General features: G+C 45.8%; 1 protein-coding gene across 1 annotated transcript in view; it reads left to right on the top strand.

Annotated features, from left to right (window-relative positions):
• Positions 1–23,016, top strand: part of IL12RB2 (interleukin 12 receptor subunit beta 2) — a 632,737-nt gene that overhangs the window by 5,492 nt on the left and 604,229 nt on the right. Inside the window, exon 2 of the mRNA XM_069641943.1 lies at positions 18,085–18,204. Coding sequence (XP_069498044.1) covers positions 18,129–18,204 — 76 coding nt within the window. The 5' untranslated portion in view covers positions 18,085–18,128. The remainder of the gene's footprint in view (positions 1–18,084; positions 18,205–23,016) is intronic.

Raw genomic sequence — 23,016 nt, 5'->3', positions numbered from 1 at the left:
ACCAAAACTGCGTACTACAGACGTATACCAAAGGTTGGTTTGCTTACACCTGTAGTCATAGTTGTGTGTAGTGTTCCCAGAGGGTACTGCATCCAAATTTGGCCTAACACTGGTGGCAGCAGTGGGATAAATTGTAGAGTTGTTACATTTAGAGTTTACTTTACCTTTCTTCAAATAGTAACCTTGGCAAGGCTAAGCTCCACTAGAAAAGCAATTATAACATGCCAGATATGGATAACTTCAGACTGGAAGCCCTGATCATTCTAACAGTAGCGCAACTGAAAGAAATGTGTAAGGTCAAGAATCTCCCTGTTAAAGGAAAGAAAAATGAATTGTTGAAATATTGTTGAATCATCACAGTCTGAGTAGTAGGTCTGTCACACCTACTATACCGGAAAATGTGGAAAATGATGAGGATGATAATGATTCAGAGTCTAACTCTAATGTTATTGAAGGGTCAGAAGGGTTAGAGGAGTCTCAGGATGTGAGCCCCTCTTTACCGCAACAAGATCTTAGGCCTCAACCTTTAGCCACAGGGACCCTACTGGTCCATAATGTGTCTCTCATGAAAAAATGAGACTTGAGTTAGAGTTCAAAAGGCTACAAATGCAAACTGAAAGCAAACATCAAGAAATCAAACTAAGGGAAATGGAAATGCAACATGCTCTTGAAATGAAGAAATTGTCTCTTGAAAATGTTTCTATCCCAGAGTCTTCTAGGTCTGCCAGTCCTAAGAGACCTCACATGCCTAAAGAAGCCGTGAGTATGTATGAGGTGAAACTTGATATTTTGGATTTGTTGGGTGCTTTTGAATGTAACTATGGGATTCAGGGTTTCACAGGGAATCAGTTGATTCCTTGGCTTTTGTCTAGGCTCCCCAAGGTTACAACTGATGTTGTAATGGAGGTGGGGGAACTTGAAAGATTGGAGTATGAAAATGTGAAGCTAGCTTTAAAAACTAGATTTGGGAAAACTCCTTCCCAGTACCTTAAGAGGTTTAGGACCCTCAGAAAGACTGATGGTACTCCTTGGGCTACCTGGGCGTGTGAATGTTTGTAAAACTTAGATGGTTGGGTTAAAGGTTACAGAGTTAACACTTTTGAAGGAATGAGAAATCTGTTTTTGTTGGCATCTATTTTTGATGCCTGCTCTCCTGAGCTGAGACAGCATTTGGCTCACTCTAAAGAGATTGATCCCAAGAAGCTAGCAAAAGCTGCTGACTTGTGGGTTGCCAACAGGGCTACTTACAAGGATCCTGGGGCCACTCATAAAAAGGATAGGGGATGCAGCAAAAGAAGGATGACAAAGAGAATTCTAAAACCTCCAATCCAAAAGAGGGCCACAAACAGAAAAAGGGTAAGCCACATGGGAAACCAGTTAAGTCAAGTGATACCTATGGTGCCAAACCAGAGGGTGGTCAGTAGAAGCCAGCATTTGTCAAAACATTTGGAAAATGTTATGCTTGTGGGACAACGGACCATGCAAAAGGGGATCCTAGATGCAAGGGTAAACCTCTAGGCGTCCACACTGCCTCCTTAGCCTTCATCCCTGAGGGAGAAGTACATATGGCAAGTGGAAACTTTCAACTATTGGCTGAAGACCCCATTGGAGTCTCTGGCAGTGTTTCTTTAGTGTCCCTGGGTCTGTGGGAACAGCAGCATTTAGATGTATATAATTCTATACCAGATAACACAAAAGATTATTACACCTAGTCTGTGACTCTCACTGGCTTGGGGGAAGGAGCACTCTCCAATCCCTTCTTAATTAGGGCGAAGGGGCCTCTAACTTGATGACCATAGAAGGGCTCAAAGGGACTACATCCAACTCCCTCCTGAGGGACTTCTCTATAAGCAAAGAGAAGGCATAGCAGTAGAAGGTCCCACTTTCTTCTAAGGGTTTCCTCTAAAGCACCTATCATGCTCTTCATAGTTCTATTAAACCTCTCTACCAAAGCATTCATCTGGGGATGGTAGGCAGTTGAGAACTTGTAAGTCACTCCACAGTATTTCCACATGGCCCGCATGTAGTGGGACATAACATTTGATCCCCTGTCAGAGATGACTTCCTTAGGAAAACCTTCCCTGGTAGAAATACCAAGTAGGGCCTTATCAACTGCCTGAGCAGTAACAGTCCTCGTAGGTATAGCTTCAGGATACCTGGTAGCATGGTCTACCACACCCAATATAAATTGGTTGCCTGAAGAGGTTGGCCTAGGGGACCATCAATGTCGATTCATACGTGCTCAAAAGGAACTCCCACCCCTGGGAGAGGCACCAAAAGTGCCACATTCTTGGCTCCACTCTTGCCAGATGTCTGACAAGTGTGACAGCTCATGCAGAATTTATTTACATCAGACCCCAATATAGGCCATTAGAAATACAGAGAAAACCTTTCCTTGGTCTTCTTAAAGCTTAAGTGACCAGCCAAAGGAATCTCTTGGGCTAACTGTAGAAACTGCTGTCTTATCTCCTAAAGCACTACAAGTCTTCTATAGTCCACGGAGATAGACTCAGTAAGTTCACTGTAGAAGAGGGTATCCTCCCAGTATAACTTGTGCTCTTACCTGGCTCTTGCCCTTCCAGCTGGGGAGCTGCCTGTTGGCAAAGTCCTTCAAGAGTAGGACACTCTCTTTACCTCTGCTGAAGTCTGCCCTACAGGGGCCACCTTCTGCAAGTAAAGACTGACGCTCACGATGGTCTTTAGGATCCAGATCACCAACAGGGGGAAGGTCTCTTTCCAGCTCTGAATCTTCAGCAGCTGATTCAACCTCTCCTGGTTGTTTCTTACACTCAGCCTCAGCTGGTGGAGTAGTCACAGGCGTGACTTTGGAGTGTCCTCTTGAGGATGTCCTGGTTTGATGCACACGAGTGCTATCTTCTTGTTTCCTGAGACCTTGGGTTTCCCCTTTCTCTTCTACTTCCTGGAAATATAAGTTGGCATTTCCTGTGGACTGGGCGTTATAGGTTCTCCTGTAACAACCAGTTGAGAGTCATCCAGGCTGAGCTCTCTGGTCTTCCTTGTCTGCTCCTGTTTCGTTTTACTGGGAGGCCTGGGGGTGCTTGATACAACTCCAAGAGTTTTTAAGTCACTTTGTACACTGACAGGTATTCTTACATTCATATTGTTGCACTGGATGAGAGCTGGTAGTCTTGGAAGCATTTGGACAGGGCATCCAGCAAGCTTAGTGAGGCCTTTGGGTGCCATTGCAAAATCCTCAGGTTTGAAAAAGGTTTCATCCACCACTGTAATGCTGGCACCAGTGTCTCTAATGGCAGGGGTCTCCTGTCCATTTACAAGTACACTGTCAATAACCTTTGCCTTTTACTTACTTTATAAAAGAGTGTACAGTATTGAAGTATATGTATGTATTACTATATGATTGCCTCCTTCTAGTGAGTGTTTTATAACTGACTGATAAATACATTATTAATTGTTTATATAAGAAAACTTGAGTGTAAGAGTCTATTTAAATACCTGTAACTGTGAATCTTTGTGTAACTCCACTACAGCTCACATTTCCCCTCCTGAGATAGGCCTGGCTGCTCAACACGCTACCAAAACTGTGTAGTACAGACTTATACCAAAGGTTGGTTTTCTTACACCTGTAGTCATAGTTGTGTGTAGTGTTCCCAGAGGGTACTGCATCCAAACTTTTCCTAACAACTACGAAAATACAATCCATCCTGTAAAGGAAACAGAGGACAGACAGTTTCAAGGATGGTAGTTTGTAAAGTAATTAATTGCAGTAGTTTAAGAATCCTTGGTTTCAGGACAAAGGGAGCAATGGGTCGTAAAATGTCACTAGGGGCCTTCGTAGAAGGACCATGGGGATAGAACCACAATGTACCTTCTGCTGTAGAAGTTCTTGGTGCTCAGCAGGGTTGAGTCGGTTTCAGGGTGCTTTGCAGCTTCTGCGACAGAGTTCCAGACAGGAGACAGCTGCGGGTATCAGGTGGCAGGCATGTCGGCGAGCGAATCTGGATGAACGGCTACAGTCTGGTCCCCACGGCGGCTCTGGGTCAGGAATCGTTGCTTCAGGACTGGTCAGCAGTTCTGAAGCACTGGTTGAGGCGTCTCATATGACTCTAGCAACAGCGGTGTAACAACAATCAGTGTGGTAGCCGGTTGCAGCTTTAGGGGGTTGACTAGCTCATAAATTTCCTTTCTAGGCAGACATCAGACATTGGTAGATACTTGTTGCGCTTCTAGCTTCTTCACTGAGCTCTTGTCTTCCTTTAAGGTGGGCGGCCAAGTGATGAGGAGAGCATTGCAGGCAGGCCATATCCTTGGTTTGTTTCAGAGACTCTCTGGCACTTCCCACCTAGGAAGCTTGCTGCAGAGCCTAGCAGGGCATGCTGTGTGCTGGCTGGGTACTGGTTCTCGATCTTCTGGAGGGTCCTCTGAGTTCGGTATCTCCCTCTGTTCCCTGTGAGATGTTTAGGGTAGGGATCTGGCTTCTCTCTTGGAGGTCTTGGCCTTCCTTCTCTAACAGAAGATGTAAGGCAGACTGTACCTTCAGCCAGGGTCCAATGCTTAGTTCTTCTTGTTACTCCTTGCAAAGTCTTCAGATGATTTGCCAAAAGAGGGGCTTGTCCCTCTTTTAAAGCCAAGAATGGACCACAGGGATCGCTGTAGGCTAAGCCTACCTTAATGAACCAATCCTGGGTTCCCACCAACTATCTCCTGTATGCGTGAGGTCATAACGAGAGTGCTTTGCAACAGAGAAGGTAAAGGGGTGAAACAAACATGTAATACGAAGTAACACTCATCTTCCTGTCGTGGATAAAGGGTCCCTCTGGTTAATGGAGCTCTCTGTGGTTCCTGATTATATCGGCAGGGCTCCCTTAAAGCTGCGGAGAGACCAGACTTTCTGGCTCGGTAAAACATCATACTCGTATCATCCTTCAGACAAGGCGCAACCTGCAACTTTGTCTCCTAGGCCTCTCACTCCTCTTCCCTTCTCCCTCTGCCGTTTCCTCTACTCTAGTTCTTTTCCTTCTTTCCAACTCACACCTCACCTGCACTCTTTTGCTCTTTATACCCCTCCTGCTCCCCCGCAGGTATCGGTCCTCTATCCCTGCTGCTCTTCCTGCACTCTTCACCTTCTCACAACTCACTATCCTCCACTCCTTCCCCCATTTGCTCTCTGGTTCACGCAGTTCCTCTCCTCCCTGCTGCTCCTCTCACTGTGCTCACCCTACTCTCTTCCCTGTACCCATTACTCTCTCTCATCTTCCCCACTTTCTCTCCTGCTCTATCCTACTCAGCCCTTTTCTCTATTCCTCAAGCTTCCTTATCCCTCCCCCTCCCATCCTTCCTCTCTCTTCCTTTTGCCTAACCCTTCCAACCTATTTTTACATGTCTCACTCGCCATCCTCTCTCTTCCTTCTCTTCCCTCCTCCCTCCTCTTCCCTCCTCCCTCCTCACCTCTCCTCATGCTCCATCTTTCTCTCCATCATCTCTTCTCCTGTCCTCTCTTTTACCCCCTACCTCAATTCCTGCCCTTGCTCCCTTCCATCTCTCTGCATCTCTCACCCCTGTTCCCACTCCCTTCTTCTTTCTTTTTCCAGCCACCCCCTTCCTCTTCTTCCAGCCAGTGTCACACACCATCACTCTCCTGTGAGATGTGTGGGGGTGAGCCTCTGATGCAGCAGAAATCACAGAGACGCACACTCATCACACCAACAAACATAGAGGGTGGAGAGTGCAGGAAGGATTTTGAGGGAAAGAGGACTATGTCTGCCATCACTAGAAAGGACTTATTCATACACCACAAACGCTGGTTGGAAGGCGATGGGGCAGGCTGTTAGTTTTCCTGTGCTCTGTCACAACCAACACCCTCACAAAACCCAGGCTGCAAGGTCATGGGGATAGTGTGAACTAAGGAGTTCATCATCAAAAAAGGTCACGAAAAGGCAAATCCAACCTAACATAATAGGTCCAGGCTGCACAAAAACAAAACACATACAAGTTCCAAAGCAAAAACACAATAACCCATATCAGCCGGGGCTCCAGATAATATCTGAGGTGGGAGCATTTTACTTCTTGTGTTTTAAAGTTGGGAGCAAAATGTTTTTTTAGGGAGTAAAAATATGCAGATACAAATATCTTTTAACTGGAAAACAGAAATGTTTTTTTTTATAATTCTTTCTTTGCACCTAGTTATTCATGTATATTAAAGGAAACATGTGTGCTTCCCCTGATCAGGCAGTATAATAGTAATTTCCTCCTGTGGCATTACAGGCACTACTGTTCCAAACATATCCATAGAGCTCTGTGGGTGAAAGCAGGGGGACAAAGTTCTACATGTCTGTTTCCAATTTGTTTATTGGGACTTATTTTACTCCCTATTTTTATTTTTTGGCAGTATTTTCCTATTTTACAGAGTCAAAGTGACCGATACACCCCTTATCTGTAGAGCTGCCCTCAGCCTTTGGCTTCCCCCAAGGAAAGATTATTGGCCAATTACTTTTCCCACTCTACATCTCATTCCTTCATCCTGATTTTCTCCTATCGGTTCTCCTACCAACTTTTCATGTATGAGATGCAAATCTGTACTTCCCTACATTTACTCCAGACCCCTCTGCTCAATTATCTGCTTGTCTCTCTGTCACTGGATTGTAAGGAACCTTCCTGACTCCACTGACCCCCTCCTTCCTTCACTCATCTCATTTCTGCCTAACTTACTCTCCCCTTGCCCAAGGCCTTCACGCCCACAGCGTCATTACTTCCACCTCACTTGTGCCCAGGATTAACCTACTCAATATCAGGAAAATCTACCCCCTTCTTACAACTCTAAGAAAACCCTCATACAGGCCATGGCCCTCAGCATCCTGCACTACTGTGGCATTCTTCTACTTGCCCCCCCCCACCCCCTTCTCCTTGTCCCCACATAATAAAGTCCTAACCTTTGGCAGAGTGGACGGTCTTCAATCTTCCCTGCTATTTTCCCACCTTTAGACATCGGCTCCATGCTGGATGGATTTCCATGAAAACCCCAATCCTCAAACTTCTGCTGCTTGTTTTCAAATCTCTGCCTGTAATTTCTCTCCCTTACTAACAGTAACTTGTTCTGATCTCCTCCCTGTACTCTCCACTCTAGCACTCCACTCGTCAGTCTATTTGTTCATGACTACTGTGGGAGGTCAGAAGAAGGAGCCAGACTAGTTTGTGTCATCCTGAACAGCAGTGACAAGCAGGTGGTATCTAAGGGTTCCTATGAGTCGATGGGGGCTGATGTAGACTGGAGGAAGGGGGAGGGTTGACCAATATGGGGGGACGAAGGGGTCTGAAAGCTAATGACTGGGAAGGGGCCAGTGTGGGCTTGGCCACGGGATCTGCACCCATGATGGAGCTACTTGGTAAGTGGTTTGATTGTAATCCTGGCGGGGTTTACGATGACAGTTGATGGTTTTGCCACAGTTGGTATTATGTTTGTAATTCAGATCACCGAGATACCCGTTGCAGCAGTGTTTGTACGGAGGGGTGGCGCAATATGGCGGCTACCCCCCATAGGGTTATTAGCAGTGTTCAATGTTTTGTGTCATTCTCTAGTATTGCATCAGAACTGCGGGTGGGTTCATGGAATGTTCATAGCCTTAACTCCCTAATGAAGCAGAAACTGATTCGGGGGCAACTGGGAGTCCTATAGTGGGACATTTGCGATTCTCCAATAGTCACACCTACTGCCCCAAGATGAACAGGGAGGTATCCCAGATGCTATTTTTTTAGTAGTGCAGGCGTTAACAGGAGAGGGATGGTTATCCTGTTGGCTAGAGAGCTCGCTTTCTGGGTAGGAGAGGTATTGGCGGGTCCTGAGCGGAAGTACCTGGCCCTGAAGGGCTGCTTGGATGGTTTCCAGATGACTTTAGTGGGGCTCTATGGCCCAAATGACGGCCAAGATGCATTCTATGAGGGTCTGACCCCTATTACCCTGGGGTATTATCTTTGGGGTTCAAAGAGGCAGATCTGATTGTAGGAGGGGACTTGAATTGTGTCATCGACCCCTTCATAGATAAGACATCCCCGGCCTCCTGACAGATCTTTAGAGTCAGAATTTTAGGGCGGTCACAAGGATGCAAGAGGGAACTAGATGTGGAGTGATGGCGGTGTCATCATCAGGGGGAGCGTACTTTTACATTATCAGCCTTTCCTGGGTGGTAACACTAGATGAGCCCATGCTCCACACAGATCATGCCCCAGTCACACTCACCCTACAGGGACTTGCACCATCTCCCACAGAGGAGGCGCAATGGCAAATTAATGAGGCAGTTATAAGAGACTCTGTGTTTAGGCAGGAAATGGGCGAAGTAATAGACCACTATTTCTGGGAGAACGAACAGGGGGAGTTGGACCTAGGACTAGTGTGGGATGCGGGGAAGGCTGTGTTCCAGGGGAGCTGATCGGGAGAAATGCAGCTTTCGCACGTGCTAAAGCCCACTCGTGAGAGGAGTTTCAGAACGAGCTCAAGATTAAGGAGGGAGAGCAGAAGCGGAAGAACATGCTGAGGTCACTTAGAGCCCTTCCGAATAGCTCAGGCTAAGTGTGAGACCATACAGGTAGGCACTACTGCACAATCTATGTTACACACCAAACACTACTACTATTCCAGAGAGGATAAGTTAAATAGAATCTTAGTGGCCAAGTTAAGACAGGCACAGGTGTGTAACCGCATTGGAGACTTGCGGGACCATACATAGGCCCTTCACCGGGATGAGGTAGCCAAAGTCCAAATTATGGAAAACTACTACACACAGTTTCTAGGCCCGGGAAAACACAACCCGAAGGAGTTCACAGACTCTAGGGAATTTTCCCGACTCCCCCAGTTGTCGGAGTCAGATAAGCATGCATTGGAGGACTTGATCACCAAGGTGGTGAACTGGGTCATTTGAAACTTCCCAAAAAATAAGGCCCGGGGTCCAAATGGATTTCCCAATGCGTTTTACAAAATTTCTATTCTAAATGAGTACCCCACCTGGTGAAGGTGTTCAATTGGTTTGGGGCTACTGGGCAGGTCTCAGGTACAATGGGGGAATCCAGGACCTCACCTATTCTGAAACTGGGGAAATACCCTGCTGAATGCACCTCCTACAGACCAATAGCGCTGCTTACCAGTGATGCGTAGATATTCACAATGGTTTTAGCCAATAGGCTCACAGAGATCCTGCCGGACCTGATCAATGGGGACCAAACCGGGCAGATCTGCTTTTGACAATGTTAGGCACACACTGAACCGGATTGAGATGGGGCTTTGCTCGAACCAAGCAGCAGTTGTACTGTCCTTAGACACGAACAAGACATTTGACAGCTGACATGGTCATAACTACGAGAGGTAGCAAGAGGATACGGTTTTGGCCCTCTCTTTTGTAACTTTGTGTACGCTAACTTCTATGCTCCCTCCACACGGATTAGGGTAAACCGAAGCTAGACAGGGACAGTCAAAATCAGGCTGGGCACCAGGCAGGGCCGCCCTTTGTTTCCTCTGTTATTTGTTTTGGCAATGGAGTCCTAGGCCCAACTAATGAGGGAGGATCACCTAATCTCAGGCTTCGACACAAAGTGGGCAACATAAGATCCTGTTCCTGCAGGTTGAAGCTCAGCAAGTAGTTGTACATTGATTTCAATCCTTTTTTGGCCTGTTTTAGCTGCCTTTGTGGAGGGATGTGTGTATATTTTGCAATCGCTTTCTGTCAGGTTTGTGGTTTGTTTTCTGTGGGGTTTATTTAGTGTTTTTGTTGACTCCCACCACATTTTCTGAGCTTGTCTACATATAGTGCATGCAGTCTCTGTGGTGTAGTCCTTTGTTTCTTTCTGGCTTTTTTTACTCTCCACCCCCTACCCATGGCAGTTGGCTGAAACAGTCAGGTGGCTTTTTGCCCATTTCATTCTCATTGCTCCGTGCCACACCTGGGACTGGAACCGCTGTACTTCAGAGGCCCTTGCGGGGCAGCCTTGCCCAGGCAGTCCCAAGGCAAAGGGCAACTCCCAAAGAAGCATCTCCAGTCCGTGTTTGCCCGTGAAGCCAGTAGCCAGCCGTCAACCAGCAGTGACTGGCAAGGTGAGAGTTGTCTGGGTGGGGAGTACAGCAATCACATTATTGCAAAAAGCCCTGCTAATCTTCTTACCTACACACAACATAGCACTCCAAAATTAGCCAGGTAGTAAATAGTATTTCTCTCTCTGCCGTGTACCAAACTTTAGGTAGTTTTATTTCACTCTTGTGTCCCAAACTTAGGCGTTCTCCCTCTATCCAGATATCTCAAATCTAGGTGATTTGCATTTACTGTTGTGCCTCCAATTTAGGCGTTCACCCTCTGTCCAGGTGAAGTTTAGCCATGCGTCACACTTAGAATTGTGAAGAATAGCCACACGTCCCATTCCACGACAAGTACAGGGAGGTGGAGAGACGTCCGAGTGGAAGGGAGACCCGGGTTCCCAAGGAGGGCCCTAACGGAGACTAACCAGAGAGATAGGAGCATCCTAGGTTAGGCCACAGACAGAGGGCATAAGAGTTGAAGGGAAAAGAGTGGCGACCAAACAGATAAACCACAGGGCCCAGGAAGGTGATGGCGGCTGCACACCAGGCTATGCCAGGTGCCAAAGCGGTGTAGACATCCATCAGTCTGAACATGGGGAGCTGAGGGGAGTGGTGGAGGAGGCATCACTACTAAATAGCCTTGCAGACAACCCACAATCCTGCACAGAATATAGGAGGGATACAACCCCGCTTAGCATACCACAATATGTGACACTGGCCGGATGCCTATCACAGGTGGCCAAAACAGAAGAGGTATGATGGAGCGCCACCACTAACCAACCTACTAAAAACTCATCCCTCTACTTACACCTCTAAAACTCTAAACAAAACAGAACCATACCTATATTGCACAACAAACCATACACACTTCACTACACCGCAACAATGAAACAAACCACATATAGCCACGCACAACAGCACATGACAACTACTGATCGAAAAATCACATCTACACTCATTGAACTGTATAATCCGAACTGAAGCTGCCAACAGCACATCACATCTCTCTTGCACTTTTCCCCCGCTCAGTCCTACTAACTCACCCTATCCTTTTGCTTTTCAGATCTGCCAGAACACCAGGGACCACTCCAGTGGTTATAGTGCATGGTATAAATATGCTTTAACATAACATATTCAACAAATTATGTATTGAAATATGAAAATGACCTATCTATCCCTATTCTATGGGTTTACCTACCCAACAAAAGTAACTAGTGTGCTTGTCAGCAGTAGTGAAGTCCAAAAAATAAACAGACTTCCTTGTCCTGAATATGCTGTTCAGTCCTAATAGGTGATTTTCAAATAGTTCTTGACTATCTTTTGAATTAAGTCCTTTAGTTCTTCTCAGGGACGTTTCCGCTCTCCTGGCATCCCCTTTCCTTTTAGAGATTCATTTTGTTGCCTCACTGTATTTTAGTATTCACCCCTTTTGACTGCGTCTTCTTGAAGCGGCTCTGTAAGGTTCCTTTCCCCCAGCACTTTGGAGGAACCCAAATGTTTCTTCTCTTGTTAGAGATTCTGTGTATTCATTTGCTTCCTTATTTCCTCATGAACAACGTGTTTTACACAAATCTTCTCTTGGTCTCTTAAGCTGACTTTCACTTTGGACTGAATCTGAAAGACTTCCCTGTGCCACTGCACTGAAGGTGCTGTGTGCCACAATGTAAAGATGATGCCTATGGAGTTTGTCAGACTCCATACTTAACAAAGAAGCACAGAAAACACATAGAATTAAAAGTACAAAGTCCGAAAGTTCAGCAAACGTGCTGGGGCTCTCTAAGGTAGGAGGAATTTAGCACTAAACTGAAAATGCTCCCTAACACGGTCATTGGTATCTAATGGTATTTATTGAGTTCAGTTACTATTTCATTTAAGCTGTATGGCTCTCCTTGTATTTGTTGCTTGTCATATACAGCGCAATGTTCCAAAACATGGGTGCCACAAATGGCTCCAGTAGAAACCATTTCTATACCCATCATTTTCATCAGGATGTACGAATCTCATCAGGTTTTTTTAAACTCCATTGGAAGCATACAAATATCCATATGTTCCTAACTCGCTGTAAACCATAAAGCAAAACCACATCTGCACTATTGCTTTTCAGTCTAGTTTTAATATAATGCTTTGGCCATTCTGATATCGACATACTTTACATAGACATTTAGTATAATGCATCTTTTAGCTGATAAATTGCACGTAATCTGCGGATGCAGTCCTTTCCAAAGGTACAGTCTCTGACCCCGATTTTACTCATTGCGCTGCAATGATCTTACCGCAAATAGTAGTGCAGTTTGTCATTGCACCGCATATTGGTGACAGAGGCGTCACCATCCTTCATTTCTGCACACCATAAAAACAGCACTCTTTTAACAAACCTGCTGGAAGAATAAAAACCCCTCCCTTCTCCACCATGAGTACTGTGCTACTGTAAATATGCAAAAAAATGCCATCGATAGTAATCGGTCATTCTAATGAATACAGAACTGCAATTTATTTGCAATGTGTCTAAAAATGAGTCCCTGGTGAAAAAGTCTATTTCAAACTTTGAATGATGGAATAATGTTAATGGAAATAGGACACTTTCCGAATATTTTCCAGGGGCTTTCTTAGTTCACTGAGGGAGTGTTCGGTGAGCAGCAGGTGGATGGGTCAGACCTGAGAGAGGGAAAGAACTAGAAGGAACATTTTTGCCAACAAGGCTAACTTGTGATGTTCCATTCATGCACCCTGCACCCCATACCACTGCCAGGAGATGAACATCTGGGGAGATATGTAGGACCAGCCAAAGCCACTGAACCATCATGACCGGGTCCCAGAGGATCCACCCGGTCTCCTCCACTAGACCCACTAGGTCACCCTATGCCAACATGCTCTCAGTACCTAGGGTAAAAAGAGCCAGAGCAGGGGACTCCATCTTCCCGTACCTCGCTGCCTTGCACTGGAACACCCTCCCTAGCTCCCGGCTCTCTGAACCCTCACTGACTGCTTTTCGTAAAGCCTTGAAAACTACTCTGTTCACCTAACAAACACCATATGGCCTTGCCCTCATGAATGTCTGATGTATGATGTATTATTACTTGGTATGATACCACTGATATCTGATCACAGGTTACTGCCTCACTGTAACCCAAGGCACAACCTGCACCCATTGTAACTAAGTCTCCTTACAAGTAACAGTGCCACAATGCCCCTGGGCTGCCTGCGCGCTATATAAATGTAATAAATAAATAAATGAGCACTGGGTCCCTGAAGGAGCCATAGAGCCCACCTCTACACACTAGTACTCTCTTCTATCCTCGCTTCCTGTACCAGGGCACAGGGTATGTTGCACCACAGTGCAGAGGCAGGAGGAGAACCTGTGCACTTCAGAAGAATGCACATGATTGATGCCAGTGTGTCATCAAGAAGAGTGACTGCGTTCTGCATAGACTAGGGAGTGCTCACTACTTGCTGTGAGTATAGCGATGTAATTCCATAAGGGAGACCTGGGAACATCCCAAATTGCCCTAATATACCTTAGTAGCATTGGCTGATCCTAGGCACTGGGTATTTGTAACAGTGTGCACCACTAGAATGCAGTGTATTCATTTCCCTAGTGCAGGTGCCCACTGAGGCATGTGCCCTTTTCAGATGAGGCAACGTGCACTTGCACGAGACTCTCTTTGGCCAATCTGTTCCCAGCGGTTCTTGAAGCTTGTGAGGCGTCTACCCCATTCAGGCTGCTGCGGCGCTCACCTCCAGCGGCTCTCTGTATGTGCAGAGAGAAGAGGACATTCGAAGGTAGACAAAAGCAGTCCGAGGCGTCAGCAACTGACCTCGAGGCTTTCAGAGCATCCAATTGTGACGCATTATCTGCAGATTATAAGTACCACACCACGGGGCATAATCTTGCCTCTTTACTGCCGAGAAGATTGAATGATGTGCCCATGCACATTAAGCAGCTATGTACAAATAAAACGTTGACTTCATGGGTTCAAGCTCCAGGTGCCATGGGCACACTGAGTCACACTGGAAAATAGGCACGATGGTTCCAGGGTCCATGGGCACATCAGTAACTATGATTAGGCGCAATGCTTCCTTGAGTATTGTGCATACTCAGTAACCATGCCGCATAGGCGCAATGCTTCCAGGAACGTTGGGCATACTCAGTAACTATGCCGCAAAGGCGCAATGCTTCCAGGAGCATTGGGCATACTGAGTAACTATGCCGCATAGGCACAACGCTTTCAGGAGTGTTGGGCATAGTGAGTAACTATGCCGCATAGGCACAAGGCTTTCAGGATTGTTGGGCATAGTGAGTAACTATGCCGCATAGGCACAATGCTTCCAGGAGTGTTGGGCATACTGAGTAACTATACCGCATAGGCGCCATGCTTCCAGGAACGTTGGGCATACTGACTAACTATGCCGCATAGGTGCTATGCTTCCAGGAACGTTGGGCATACTGACTAACTATGCCGCATAGGCACAATGCTTCCAGGAGTGTTGGGCATACTGAGTAACTATGCCACATAGGCGCAACGCTTCCAGGAGCATTGGGCATACTGAGTAACTATGACGCATAGGCACAACGCTTTCAGGAGCGTTGGGCATAGTGAGTAACTATGCCGCATAGGCACAATGCTTCCAGGAGCGTTGGGCATACTGAGTAACTATGCCGCATAGGCGCAACACTTACAGGAGCATTGGGCATACTGAGTAACTATGACGCATAGGCACACCGCTTTCAGGAGCGTTTGGCATACTGAGTAACTATACCGCATAGGCGCCATGCTTCCAGGAACGTTGGGCATACTGAGTAACTATGCCGCATAGGCACAATGCTTCCAAGAGCCATGGGCATACTAAGTAACTATGCCGCATAGGCGCAACGCTTCCAGGAGCTATGGGCACACTGAGTAACTATGCCGCATAGGTGCAATGCTTCCAGGAGCGTTGGGCATACTGAGTGACTATGACGCATAGGCGCAATGCTTCCAGGAGCCATGGGCACACTGAGTAACTATGCCGCATAGGCGCAACACTTACAGGAGCATTGGGCATACTGAGTAACTATGACGCATAGGCACACCGCTTTCAGGAGCGTTTGGCATACTGAGTAACTATACCGCATAGGCGCCATGCTTCCAGGAACGTTGGGCATACTGAGTAATTATGCCGCATAGGCGCCATGCTTCCAGGAACATTGGGCATACTGAGTAACTATGCCGCATAGGCACAATGCTTCCAAGAGCCATGGGCATACTAAGTAACTATGCCGCATAGGCGCAACGCTTCCAGGAGCTATGGGCACACTGAGTAACTATGCCGCATAGGTGCAATGCTTCCAGGAGCGTTGGGCATACTGAGTGACTATGACGCATAGGCGCAATGCTTCCAGGAGCCATGGGCACACTGAGTAACTATACCGCATAGGCGCCATGCTTCCAAGAACATTGGGCATACTGAGTAACTATGCCGAATAGGCGCCTTGCTTCCAGGAACGTTGGGCATACTGAGTAACTATGGCGCATAGGTGCAATGCTTCCAGGAGCGTTGGGCATACTGAGTGACTATGGCGCATAGGCGCAACGCTTCCAGGAGCCATGGGCACACTGAATAACTATGGCGCATAGGTGCAATGCTTCCAGGAGCGTTGGGCATACTGAGTAACTATGCCGCATAGGTGCAATGCTTCCAGAAGCGTTGGGCTTACTGAGTAACTATGCCGCATAGGTGCAATGCTTCCAGGAGAGTTGGGCATACTGAGTGACTATGGCGCATAGGCGCAATGCTTCCAGGAGCATTGGGCATACTGAGTGACTATGAGGCATAGGCGCAATGCTTCCAGGAGCCATGGGCACACTGAGTAACTATGGCGCATAGGTGCAGTGCTTCCAGGAGCGTTGGGCATACTGAGTAACTATGCCGCATAGGTGCAATGCTTCCAGGAGCGTTGGGCATACTGAGTGACTATGGCGCATAGGCGCAATGCTTCCAGGAGCATTGGGCATACTGAGTGACTATGAGGCATAGGCGCAATGCTTCCAGGAGCCATGGGCACACTGAGTAACTATAGCGCATAGGTGCAATGCTTCCAGGAGCGTTGGGCATACTGAGTAACTATGCCGCATAGGAGCAATGCTTCCAGGAGCGTTGGGCTTACTGAGTAACTATGCCGCATAGGTGCAATGCTTCCAGGAGCGTTGGGCATACTGAGTGACTATGGCGCATAGGCGCAATGCTTCCAGGAGCCATGGGCACACTGAGTAATTATGGCGCATAGGTGCAATGCTACCAGGAGCGTTGGGCATACTGAGTAACTATGCCGCATAGGTGCAATGCTTCCAGGAGCGTTGGGCATACTGAGTGACTATGGCGCATAGGCGCAATGCTTCCAGGAGCGTTGGGCATACTGAGCAACTATGCCTCATAGGCGCAATGATTCCAGGAGCGTTGGGCATACTGAGTAACTATGACGCATAGGTGCAATGTTTCCAGGAGCGTTGGGCATACTGAGTGACTATGGCGCATAGGCGCAATGCTTCCAGGAGCATTAGGCATACTGAGTAACTATGCCGCATAGGCGCAATGCTTCCAGGAGCGTTGGGCATACTGAGTAACTATGCCGCATAGGAGCAATGCTTCCAGGAGCGTTGGGCATACTGAGTGACTATGACGCATAGGCGCAATGCTTCCAGGTGCCATGAGCACACTGACTAAATGTGGTGCATTTATGTGCATCTTCTGCCTCAAAAGGGCTCGGATTAATTTTATTTCATATTTGCACAACGTTTCATACATTTTGTCCAGGTGCTAGCAATCCTCTGGGTAAGGCTGATTTACAGAAGCTAAACGAGCTATAGTTGAGTGAATGTTTCATGGAGAGAATGATTAAATGTTTTCATTGTATCGATCTGCAGTGAAGAGGGGCGTGGCTTCTTTGCAAGGGCTGTAGAGGTATAAGCAGCTGCAGAGCTTCCTTCCATTTTCCCTTGCTTAGGGAATTTCTCCTTTGGCATCTTCCATCACAATATTCCAAGGAAATATCCATCACCAGGCGTTGCTTTGGCAGGCCCTTCCTTTTACCTGCAGCCTCCCTTCTTGCACCCAGTCACTTGGTGCTGGCATGTGTGTGTGTTTTGGTTCTTGGAAATGGAAGGATGTGTTGTATCAAACATTATCCAGCTTGATTGAGGCAGGCAAGATTCCTCATGCAGCCTCAGGCGTGTCGCCAATGGGAGTGTTCTATTGGCTGCAATTGAGTGGTTCATACCTGCGAGGATGAGACAATAGATGTTGTACTCAGTTGTAATACGTGCTGCTGAGTTATACTCTGATGTACTATGCTGACGAAACAGTCTTTCGGGAAAGCTACTTCCCTGGACTTTCCAGTGTCTGCAGCCCGAACCTGAAGAGAAGAACCATCTGAAGCCATGTTCATTTTAAGGTCTAACTGAAGGTGGTCTTACAATGTGTGCACGGGCTGAGTGGACTTTGTGGGTAGCCTTAGGTTTTGAGAATTCTCTTGAACCCCCGAAGTGGCACAGTATAGGCAGACGTAGAATGCCTCCTCCGTGGGTGCGCCTGGCAAAAAAGTAGCTGGTGCTGATATTCTGTGAGAGTGGACTGCCAAAAATGAGCGCATCTTCACAGATCTGCCATAGTTAGGGATGTTTCATCTTTGACCCAATAGCCATTCCACCTTACACCTTATTCAAAACTCACCTCCTAGCTCATCACACACTGTAGGTGCACACCGACTAGTATCTCCCTCCATATCATCCTCCCCAAAACACATCGCTAGCATCTGAACCCTGCACCTCGCCCACCAGTTTGTCCCTCGCCGCTTGATAGCACCCTAGTCTCTTACAGGAAAAAGAGGCCACCGAAATGGTTGTCATGCCAAACGTTATATCACATAAGCAGTACAGTCTTCATGTACTGGAGCACTAGAGACCGTTTTGGTGGCTTTGTGGGTAGATATTTAGTAGACTGGATTACTATGAGAGCTTAACGATCACATTAGACAGATGCATAACAATAAGCTGCTGTGTTTCTTTGCACAGGAGAAAGGCAGTCTTCTCACGGTGGACAGTCAAATGTTGTGCCCATGGAGTGTGCACTTAAAGTACAATGGATTACCATTAACCTGATGATGCTGTGCCTGCGGTCAGAGGCAGAAACAGGTAAGAATGCATCTTGAATCTACAGGAGTAATTTGCTTAATGTGTCAAAGTAATTGACTTGTTTTATTGGCACCCCATCTCATTGCAGCCAGGGGACAAGATGTGGTACACACCACTGACGCATGGGGGTCACATTTTGCACATCACTGACTGCACCAAGTAGATACTATGCACAATATCAAATGGAGCGCAGTGCTCAAGTGTTTTCTGTTCAGAATGGGCTGTGGTTTCTAGCTCAGGTGATGACTCTCTATTCACAATTTGGATTTCAAGTTTTCAGCTGTATCTTGCAAGCTCTGATATAAGAGAAAGACCCTCAGATGTGCACCCCTGGACATGCAGACTGCAATAGCCTCAGGAAGGACACCCATATCTGCAAGATTCTTTTTTTTAACGCATCATCAATAGGGCAATCTCTACAGACGAATGTGTACTTTTGCCTCGAAATAAACACCACAAAACATGTAAATAGATTGGCTTCAATATTATAATCGCATGTATAATCAACTTTAAAATGTAACGTGATACTATATTCCTTATCTGAGTGACCACATGAAATATAACCCAGCACTGCGCACATTTGATGATACTTCTGCACATTTGCTATTATTTCCGCATTCCTTCCCTCAATACTGGTCATATTTTTCAAACCCTCCCACGATTTCCAAAACGACGGCCTAATTTGTCCCTCCCTCCCGCCTGATAATCAAGCAACATCTGGCGCCGCACAGATGAGTTATATGCTTGTCCCCTCAACCTCACTCCAATATCCTATCATCTAGATGTTAAACATCTTTTTCCCTTGTCGCCTCACTTATCTATCTATTTATTTATTTATTTATTTGTGTCGTTATTTATTTTTCCCAAAAGATCCCATAATTGCAGATTGCGCTTTAATGTGTGTGTGAACGCCTTCATCTGATGAACTGAAACATCTCCCATTTGCCTGTCTTGGAAACATTTTTATCGTTCTAGCCCATCTCGTTGCAGCGCCCACTTCCCCCCGTTTTGTGCAGCATTTTGTTTTATGGGGGACAAGCCTTCCAGACCCTCCTCCATTCCACCCCACTAGCCTAAACATCAATTTAATCCATGCCCCAGCAGCCCCCACTAAAAAACACCACAATAAATGCAGCAAAACGACACAATTTCATCAAATGTAGTGAACCAGCCGCAACGAGGTGGGCGGGTTTGGTTACCTGCAGCCTTTGCTGCATACAGTCTCGTATTTATAAATAATTCACAGATCATAAGAACACTTTCCAAAATTATTTGTGTTTCTGGCACAAAACTTGACAAATGTAAAAGCAATGTCTCCTCCAAGTCTCCCCAAATGCATTGTCTAAAGCTCAGTCCTATGCAAGCAATTCTGTTTGGAACAAAGCCACATGCCCTTTTTGCTGATTTTCTTTAACAGTGTCATATAGGGGGCACATATGCCACTTATGTATAGTTTTCAGAGATTTGAACACTGTCAATATTAAGGTCATCTGAAGACGATGACTGGTAATTGGATCCAGTCTGTCCCCTCTAAATCTATGAAGTGTCCTTTTTTAAATAAAATGTCTCAATCCCGTTGACGATGCTTTGGACCTCATTAGTTTACTAATTTACTCATTTACTGGTACTGCCACTTGGTCCTCTGTTGTTACCATGGGATTACAAATGGCCGCCTGGCAGTGTTAGTCCCATTAATGGAGTCGATAGGGCTCTATGGGGATTTGGGTGGAATTGCCATGAGCGGTAGTTGTGCTGCAGTAATCGCACAGATCTTTTACCTCAAAGTGGAGCATTGCATGCTGGAGGTAAATCCCCCACTTCAAGGTGAAACTTGGAATCCAGGGCATGCAGTAAAAACAGCAGTAATGTTGTTACTACCACCAAACTTGTAATGAAGCACTTTATCTGTGATGATTTATTAACTTCCAAATCACAGAAGGATCAAGATTCTTGCAAACTGGAGTTAATTTGCCAAGACTAGCTCGACCTAGATATTTCCCAATCTCCTTCAATGCAATCAAAAAGTAGTTAATCACTTCTGGATTTACCCAGTTCTGAATGGTTACTACTTTACTAACTCATGAATTGTGTGCAGTGTTATCACTACTTGGATCAACTTCTAAAATTCGTCTCAGGGCAAAGTCCAGCCATGTCTGGAAATACTGATAATAAGACATGAAACATTATCAAGAATCTGGGGTTCTTGCCATTTAAATGAAAGCTTTTTTAGAAGATTGCATTTCAGCTTTATTCAAATGTTCTAGTTTTCATCAATTCATCATAGATTAATTGGTACAGTTACTCCTGATTTCAGTCTCCATAATTCTAACAGATGTTTAGCACTCGTCATTAACACTTGAAGTACTGGTTGACACACGATGAACCAATTACACCGATACGAGACCATTTGTCTTGTCAAGTGACCTCTGATTTAATTATTTTCTCAATCTCCAATATGACTTAAACAAAACTAACCTCTCAATTGTCTTCACTCGTAAACCACAGTGCCCATGCTCAAGAGTATGGTGATGAGTTAGGGCCCATCTACACTTCTCCATGCTTCACTCACACAGCGTTTGACTGGCAAGTAGATACAAGGCCTTTCGAATGAGGAGCAGTCGTGTGAGCTGTGCTAGAGCCGCACCCCTGCCAAAGCCTTTTTGGAATTGGCCTTGTCTTTTATTTTATTTATTACAGAACTACAGAATTATAATATCAATTATCTGGGCTGCACTTCTTAACATTATAATGGTGCCGTAGGTCAAGGCATACATTCGGTATCTTCAACACTTGCTTATCATATTATATTACTGAGCTGTAGCTAACATCAAAGCTTGGATGGCCAAGAGGGAAAATTGAGTGAGAGATAACAGTACGTGCTCAATGTTGTTCCCCACATTTTGAAACCCCTTGTCATCAAACACTGCATTTTGTATTTTTATTTTTTTTAAATTCAAAACAGCACGTTCACCGCTGATGGCCTATTTCATTACCTTTTTAATTTTACATATTAATACCTGGGTTGAGAAAGGTAGCCAATCAGGTTCCTTGGATCGCAGGCGGGAACCGATGACCTCAGCCCACGTTCAATGGAACCTGATGGTTGCTTCCCCCACTCGGCAGAGCCATCTTCTTATCGTCCTGTTCCTTTCATATATTTAGAATCCCATAACCCCTCTCCCCAGCCCCACTTACATTATTGTGGCAGATTCCCCTCTCCCTGGCCCCACTTACATGATTGTTGCAACTTCACTCTGTCTCCCTTTGTCGTCCACCATGGAAATGGAAGAGGGGCTCCATATGGAGCTTTGCCTTCAGATCCATGGCAGCCATCTTTTGACAGTATTTTCATTCAAGGAACGGAAATGTTTTGAACACTCTCTCCAGTCTCCAACGTGCCTTTACCTCAGCCGCCGGGCCAATACCACCCGATCCGCCCCACTGGATCGGGTGATAACATCATATTATGTTTTATTTTGTTTAATTTGTAACAACTACAGAATGAAAAGAAACAGGCTACTTTCTTACGTTTCACTTAATGCTGTAATGGTGTCATAGGGAATACACTGGTGGACCACGTAAAGTGCACACAGTTTAGGCCTGCATTGCGACCAACAGTTTTTTTTCCCTTTATGTAAACAGACACATTAGATGCCATGCTACGGTTAAGCACATTTTATAAAATGTCTTCCGTGCTTTGATTCCTAAGGTACCTCTACCTTTGGGTTTGGTTTGCAGCAGGGGCGAGGATGCCCCTCTGATATGAACATGTTAACATCCTGAAAAGGGTCCAGTGCTGTCTTTTGGGTCTTGCAAGGTGTTTACTCATTTTCACATGGGTGATTTCTGTCTCTTCCAGCCTGAATAATGTTAATAGGCCCTTAAGCAAACCGCTCTGCCCATATGCAAGGTTTTGCCTGAAACCAGTGCATGGTGATGTTTGGGGATGTGTTAAAGCTCACCTACGCTCCAGTAGATGGCGTAGACACCTTTGCTATCAGGGACACTCAGGTCTATCAAATTGTGGTGTATTCCACACTGGTAAACTCAGAGGCTCTAGCCAGACTCCTCTGATGCCCGCTAAGTTGGCTGATGGTCCCCTTCTCAACTTCCCAGTAATGTCTGTCACTCTAGCTGTCAATGGAGGAGTGGTCAGGAACCTGTCACTGTGCAAAGGCAAGTCCCTGGTAAAGTTCTGTCAGGGAATGATGGCATTGTATTGGCAAACATGGCTTTATATTGGCATGAGACTACAACATGGTCCTCCAAAGGAGGATCAGTGGTGCGAGCTGGATTTGAAAAAAAAACATCAACACCTTTTTGGAATTGGCCCAGTATTTTTCATTTTATTTATTACAGGAATACTCAATTAAACAGAATTCCTTGTTAAAATAGCCACTGTATTTCCTAATTTTATAATTATGTTATATGCAATACAGTCTGAGGTCAAAGCATACATTATGTATCCTTAACATGAATAGGCTGCAACTAATCTCACAGTTTAAATGCCCTGTACAAAAAATAGAGCGAGTGCTAAGAGTTCGCTGTCCACGTTCTTTGCTAGATTCCAAATCTCTTGCTACACAATGCTATTTTTCTGAAGTCCAGTGTCTTATTTTGTTGGCATTTTCTATTTTATGTAGGTATAATGTATTGCTTTTGAAACAAAAGACAATGTGGGGGTCAAAGTTTAACCCACAAACAGCATAAAGAGAGCGCAAATGGAAACAGACACGCACAGAGAAGCAATCAGCCATTCGTACATTAGTACAGTGCAGTGTAATTGTCACAAAGTGACATCCAATTACATGT

The sequence above is a fragment of the Ambystoma mexicanum genome, chromosome 1q (assembly GCF_040938575.1).
Source record: "Ambystoma mexicanum isolate Mex_15411 chromosome 1q, UKY_AmexF1_1, whole genome shotgun sequence".
NCBI classification, from domain to species: domain Eukaryota; kingdom Metazoa; phylum Chordata; class Amphibia; order Caudata; family Ambystomatidae; genus Ambystoma; species Ambystoma mexicanum.
This window is presented reverse-complemented; position numbering and strand designations above follow the sequence as displayed.